This window comes from Tenrec ecaudatus, chromosome 1 (assembly GCF_050624435.1).
Source record: "Tenrec ecaudatus isolate mTenEca1 chromosome 1, mTenEca1.hap1, whole genome shotgun sequence".
NCBI lineage: Eukaryota > Metazoa > Chordata > Mammalia > Afrosoricida > Tenrecidae > Tenrec > Tenrec ecaudatus.
Window position 1 is genome coordinate 48,560,564 of NC_134530.1, and position 6,747 is coordinate 48,567,310.

The following is a 6,747-nucleotide window of genomic DNA, read 5'->3' on the forward strand; positions in this document are numbered from 1 at the left end:
GTTTAGGATGGTGGGAGGAGTTGAACCTGGCCACGGGAGGTTTAAGCAATACCACAGCCCCTGTAGTGTAATGGTTCAGAGTGGGGACCGGGTACAAAGAGGAACAATGGCACTTGCTTAGAGATGGGTCTTGACCTCACTGAGCCTGTGTGTGTGTGTGGGGGTGGTGGTGGTGGTGGTGGTGTGCACAGTGAGCATTAGTAACTATTGTCCCGTACCCACCCTTGTTAGTTGTGTGACCCGGGGCAGCCCCACCCCTCCCTGGGCCTGCTCATCTTTCTGTAAACGCTCCCTCTGGATCATTTCCAAGTCTATCGCAGAAACAGCTGCCTCCTTCAGACTTTGTGCCCCACCCGCCCTGGCCCCTCCCTCGGGCCTGTAGATACCTCCCTCAGCACCAACAAGTCCTATGCCCCAGGCTCTGTATTTGACGTCTCATCTCTGACCGGGAAGACAGCAGCAGTCACCCATGGAGCCCCACCCTGTCTCACTGTCCCCCAAACTTCCCACTCTGGGGAGAGGAAATGAGACACCTCAAAGTTGTAAGGCGGAAGGCGCGGGTTGGGCTATTTGCATGCCACTGAGGAAGCCCCTCTTGCCTTGTAATAGTCTTGCCCCTGTCCCCCCGAGAAGCCACAGTACAGGGCACAGTTTAGCAGTCCCAGGGCAGGCGCTGGCCCTCAGTGAATCAGACCAGCCACCCTCCCACCTAGGTTTGGCTTTGGGATTTACTTTGGCCAATGGGACAGTAGTAAGCTTGGTGCCAACAGAGGCTTGCTTGAAAGGGCTGTGAACACGTATGGCATGTCCTCAAACTGCTGGGAAGAGAAATGCCGAATGACCCAGCAATAGTGCTGCTTGGTCTCCAGCCCACAGAAACAAGGAATGAAAAGGTCCACCCACACCCAGGCTCACTGCCCGCTATTCACAGGAGCAAGACAATGGAAACGACCGAAAGGGCCATCAGGGAGAGAATGCATAAATAAAACCTGCAGCAGTGGAATACTACACATCCCTAAGGAATCATGCGAAACGGTGAAGCACTTTCACGACATGGTTGGATTTGGAAGACATTCTGCTGAGTGCAGTTAGTCAATCACAAAAGAACAAACGTTGTATGAGACCACTGTTATGAAAAAAAATCAAGGTTTGCATACCAAAAGAAATCGACTTGATTGTTACCCAGGGGGGGGGCAAGAAAAGGAGGTAACAGGCTAGAGGGTAGATAGGGGTTAACATGAATGAAAGGAAAACAAAGTCCTACACAGGGAGATAGGGTGGGTAGTGAGAAATAGGGCTAGCCATGGGGGGAGGGTGTTACTGAATGCAAAAATGATGATCTGACACGTCAGCCCCTATTTAATTCACAGTACAAAGTTAAAACAGAAAAAGAAAAGGCCCTGCTCATTGGGGCTTGTCCTCCCTCAATGATGAGAACTCTTCTGATGTCATGTCAGTAAGTCTGGGCTAGTCCGATGGAATCCCATGGCTCAGCTGCCAACCCTCGCCAACCGCCAAACAGATGAATGAGGCATCTGAGGCCGTGCCATCTCTGTTGAATCTCCAGCTGCAGATGTCTGGAGGAGCTGAAGAGAAGCCAACCAAAAGCCACCCAGCTGTGCCCAGCCTTAATTGCTGACCCACAGAATTAGGATCATAAGCAACTTGAAGGGTTGCCATGTTAAGTGTTGGGGACCGCGTCATGTTACGTTCTGTTGCTCAAAGAGTCGCTATGAGTCGGAACCAACTTGAGGGCCCCTAACAACAACAACAGCGGCAGCAGCAGCAGCAGCAGGAGCAGGTGCTGAGGCAGTTCTTTATGCAGCAACAGATACCAGAAACACGGGCACCTCCATCCCAAGCTCAGAACGAATACATCATTGTCCACACACCCCCAACTCCCAACCTGGCCCTTCTCTTGCATGTCCTCTGAGCAAGAGGCCCCTCATCTGTCAAATCACACATCGGACACCATCCTTGACTTCCCCTTTTTAACCAAGTACAGCTTAGTTTAGCTTCTTCGTTTAGCTCTTGAATCTGGCCCCGTGGTTCCCCTCCACCGCTCCTGCAGGCCCAGCCTGATTGCAGGTCACAACACCAGCTATTAACGTGTCAGAAAATGCTCACACCAACCGTGGCCATTTCAGGGAGGGAGCATCAGTACGACTCGAGTTTTATGTATATTTTTATCTGAGGAGAAAATAGAGGCGCGTAGTTATAAAAGCTAATGGGCTTCAGGATTCATACATGGCTCTTGTTTCAGCCCTTTCAGTCGCGTATGGAATCAGTTGCGTACTCTGTCCCAGGTCTCATAGCCTCATCATCAGAGTTGTTTGCAAGGTTTGAATCAGACTGTCTAGCTCAAGTGTGCTCAAACTTTAGCTGCGTCTGATTCATGTGGAAGGCTGGTCGCAGTTCAGGGAGTCTGATACTCTGTATTCTTGGGTAAGTTCCCAGGTGACTCTGAGACTGCTAATAAGGAGCCCGCTGGTTGGCAGCTGGGCATGGGACTCCATCGGGCAGCCCAGACGTCTTCGCGTGGCTCAGCACTGAGAGCCTATTCAGCTCAGGTTATTCTACTTAGAAAGGTCCATGGTGAGGCTGGCCGTTCTGGTTGACCCAGAAGCCGTGGCTCCCTTGTTAGGGAAGCCTGGCGGCCTCCAGCCTCCCTGCTGTGGAAGGTGTGCTCGGCCAACAGGACCACTGAGAAGGGCTGGCCCGTGACTCCCGTTTTCATCCTGTGACAACTCACGGCGGCTGTTTCTAGAATTACGGAAAGTTTTAGAGCAGAGAGGAAAGCGTGCTAAAATCTCCCAGCCATCTTCCAGCTCTGATGACTTATACTTCAGGGAGGGGGGTGGGGAATGGAAGTGGGGACCAGGAGAGTATCTGGTTTCTGTCATTCTTCTCCCATTTCCCCCTCAGATTTTCTGTCATGAAGCAAGTCCCAGAATCGTGTCATGTCAGATGCCTGACAGAGCGTCTCTAGCCCACACGAAATTACCCATAATTCCTGTATAGAGTACTCTACACTCACGTTGACCCGAGAGTCTCAAAAGTAGTTTTTTAGAGTTAACTAGTTCAAGTAATTTACTGTAGTTTTCATGGGCTGGATTAGAATAAGTAGACTAAATTGTGTAGTTTCCACTAAATGAACCTTCACAAAATGGACGGATGACACAACTCATACCAAGCACCCCACACCTATGCACGCACATGCACACATACATACATTACACACACATACACAAAGGTAAAACAAAGATGACTGCACAATCACACAAAAGGACAGGGACAGAGTGGCATGTCTTGTGCAGTCTCGGGCAGTCACATCCAAAGTTAAAAAAAAAAAAATGTCACCCCCCCCAGGGGGACAAACAACAGATAGGTGGGTGAAGAAAGACAGCAGTTGGCGTAAGATATGAAAATACTAATAATGTATAATTTACCAAGGGGTCCTGAGGGTGGGGCCAAAGGGAGGGAGGGGAAAAAGAGGAGCTGACACCAAGGACTCAAGCAGAAAGAAGGCATTTAGAAAATGATGATGGCACCTGTGTACAAATATGCTTGATCCAACCGATGTCTGGACGGTTATAAGAGCTGTAAGAGCCCCCAATAAAAGCTTAATCTTAAAAGAAGAGCTCAATTAAATCATAGCTGATGCCATGCATTGGAATTATTTCATAGGAAGGAAAAAAAAGTCACGGAATTTAAATCTAAGAAGAAGTCAGCTAAAACTGTTTGAAATTGTTAGGCAGTCTTCGAGGAACAAGGCGCCCCAGGACACTGTCAGGGAAGCACCGGGCTGCTAAGTCAAGGGCGGGTGCTCCAGGGAGAAATACGAGACTCGGGTCCCACAAAGGCTTACAGCCTCGGAAACCCTTCGCAGGGTCCAAGGCAGGGGCCAGGGCTTTGGTTTCTGATTCTCCCAGAAAGTTTCGCACCCACTCCCCTGACCAATGGACCTGGCCATGAGGGTGACTGCCACATCACCAGGAACAATGCGAGGACACGGTATGTTTCATTTGGCCCTGACACTGCCAACACTCCTAATTTGCGTATTAACACGTACAAAATATGCCAGTGCAGTTGATGCTGCGTGCCATGTATAAAGTGCATGCTACAAAACAAAAGAAGTGGGGCACAGTCAGAAGATTACAGACATCACTTCCTCACTGGCCTCACCATCTCCAGCCATGCCCCTGCCCCATCCTCTCTAGAAGCAGGCTCAAACGGTCTTCTCCATAGCCCTAAGCTGCCCTCGGCACATTTCTGCTCCCACTAGGTTAGCAGACTCCTAACCCAGGGGCTCATCCTGCCATGACTCTCCACTTCCCACTCCAGCACCACTGCAGTGCTAAACCCTGTCCCAGTCTAGTCCAGCGTGTGTGCGTGTGCGTGTGCATGCGTGTGCGCGTGTCTTCTGCTAGGTGACTCCCGAGCTTTCAGGCTGGGCAGTCACCTCCCTCCAGAAGCCTTTCCTGACATGGTTCGTGCCTTCTGCCCACCGCTGCCAGGGTTGTGAGCTCTCCTCTGGGTTTCCATATGAAGGCCACTTGACTCTGGGTCAGCAGCACAGGGCCTGCAGCCAGTCTTCAGGGTGGGCATAGTGACTTCTACCCCTACTGGTTACACGACATTAGACAAGGGGGTCAGTGCCACTGCACCGCGGCAAGGTTAAGTCTTTGGGAACTAAAGCAAGCGGCCGAAATTGACATCGACTGTGCTATTGTGAGGTGCTCTCGTGGCACAGTGGTTACATGTTGAGCTGCTAACCACAAGGTTGGCAGTTCGAAACCCCCAGCTGCTCCTCGGGAGAAAGACAAGGGCTTTCTACTCCCATAAAAAGTCCCCAAACCAAACTCACTGCCATCAAGCCCATGCTGACTCGGAGCGACCCCACAAAACAGGGCAGAACTGCCCCTGCGGTTTCCAGGGCTGGAGCTCTTCGTGGGAGCAGAAAACCCCGTCTTCCTCCCCCAGAATGGCTGGTGGTTTCCAACAATCGTGGAAACTCACAGGGGCACTTAGTTGTCCCCTCTCCTTCAGGTCACTATGAGTCAGCATTGGCTTAAGGGCTGTGACCTTTCTTCCTCTTTTATTGTGCTGTCGTTAGCCGAGTGATCTTGAACAATGTATTCATCTCTCTGGTGCCTCATCTTCTCATCAGAGCCCCTCCTTCACAGGGTCAATGTTGTGAGGGTCCCCCCTGGAGCATTTAGAATGGGGTCTGGTGTGCGGTGAAATCAACTCCAGCTCAAGGCAAGCCCGTGTGTCAGAGTAGAACAGTGCTCTTAGCATTGTACGTGGCTGACTGGTCAGCAGTAGATGGCTAGGCCTTTCTTCTGAGGGGCCTCTGGGCAAGCTTGAATCACCAACCTTTTCGTAAGCAACCGAGGATTCCATGCCAGCACTAACCACTAGTGATGGTCGCGTGAATGGATGCTGATGGGATGGAAAAGAACGAAGCGAAATAGCATTGACATTGTGACCACAGCTTATCTGTCTAGCTCTGGGGGTCCCTTTCAAGCCCAGTCTACTAGCAGGGTGGGGCTGTCCAGCCTAGCCTAAGTCATCTGCTGTCCTACTTTCCCTCGTCTTGGAGTGTCCTCTCTTTGCTTCCAGTTGAGTTGTAACTTACTGTCACTTAGGAGCCAGCAAGCATTCAACAGAGTTGGAGCTTCAGCTTTGTCTGCGGGATGTCACTCAAAGAGGTCTGTCATAAGCAATCTATCAGTCCACTGAGATGAGAGAAACTTACTGCGGCCTGAAAAGTAAATGAATAAATAAGCAAAACCATCCAGCTGTGGACAACTGCCTTTCTGACAGTTGTTCTCCTCCAAGTCTGGGGACTAATTTTAGCTGCATATGACGTAATCCCCATCCTCTGCCCTCCTTCAGCCAGACCTCATGGCTTTTCTGCAGCTGCAGACAGAATACAGACCTCCTAGCCCCTCAGTGAGAAGAAGATGGTGGATGGGTTCAGGGGTGCTGTACAAAAATAAGCAAGAGAAACACAAAACAAAACACCCCCACAACAGTAAGAAACGCTTAGGAGCCAGATGAGGCGAAGCCGGGACGCAAGAAACTATCAAGACAAGTTGACAGATGGAATTGTGTAACCTGGAAAAGGACCCCTCATCCTGTCTTTGCACCCCACCCCTTACACCCTGCCCTGATCAATCAAAGAATATTTCATGGCAGAAGTGAGGCTCAGACTGCTCCTGAAAGGGAGCCAGCATGGTTCGCTAGATGTTTGCACAATCTGTGGAAGAAGATGGGAGAATGCCTCTTCTCAGAGACTTGTGGAAAGGACCAGGACCCTGCAGGACCACAGACCAAGCCTGGCCCTGCCCCTGCTATTTGCTCCCAGAACCACATCCCCTCTGGACTCTCACCTCGATAGGCCTCCAAGAGCTCCTTTTGATCCGGCAAGGAACCCGTGTAGGAGGTGAAAAAGAAGAAGCTGAGAATGAGCGCCGTCTCCAGTGCTAATGCGAACAGGGGCAGGCAGCCCCGGACAGAGCGTGGGTACTTGGAACCCATCCTGTGTCCGTCACTGTGCAAGGGCCCCACCAGCACCAGGTATCACCCCTCTCTCACTCGGGGGAGTCCTAGGGGAGACACCCACAAAGGCCTTATCTCAGGCTGCAGGGCCGGCCCGGCTGGCCTGTCTCAGATGTTAAACCAGGGCTGAGGGACTGTGGCAGGGAGGAGAGGAAATGCATCTATTTCAATAGTCATTTG

General features: G+C 51.1%; 1 protein-coding gene across 2 annotated transcripts in view; it reads right to left on the reverse strand.

Moving 5' to 3' along the window:
• The window catches only part of RHCE (Rh blood group CcEe antigens), a 41,073-nt gene extending 34,527 nt beyond the window's left edge, over window positions 1-6,546 (reverse strand). For both annotated transcript variants that reach the window (XM_075538536.1, XM_075538529.1), the window contains exon 1: window positions 6,399-6,546. In XM_075538536.1, coding sequence (XP_075394651.1) covers window positions 6,399-6,546 — 148 coding nt within the window. The remainder of the gene's footprint in view (window positions 1-6,398) is intronic.
• Window positions 6,547-6,747: the final 201 nt, after the last annotated feature.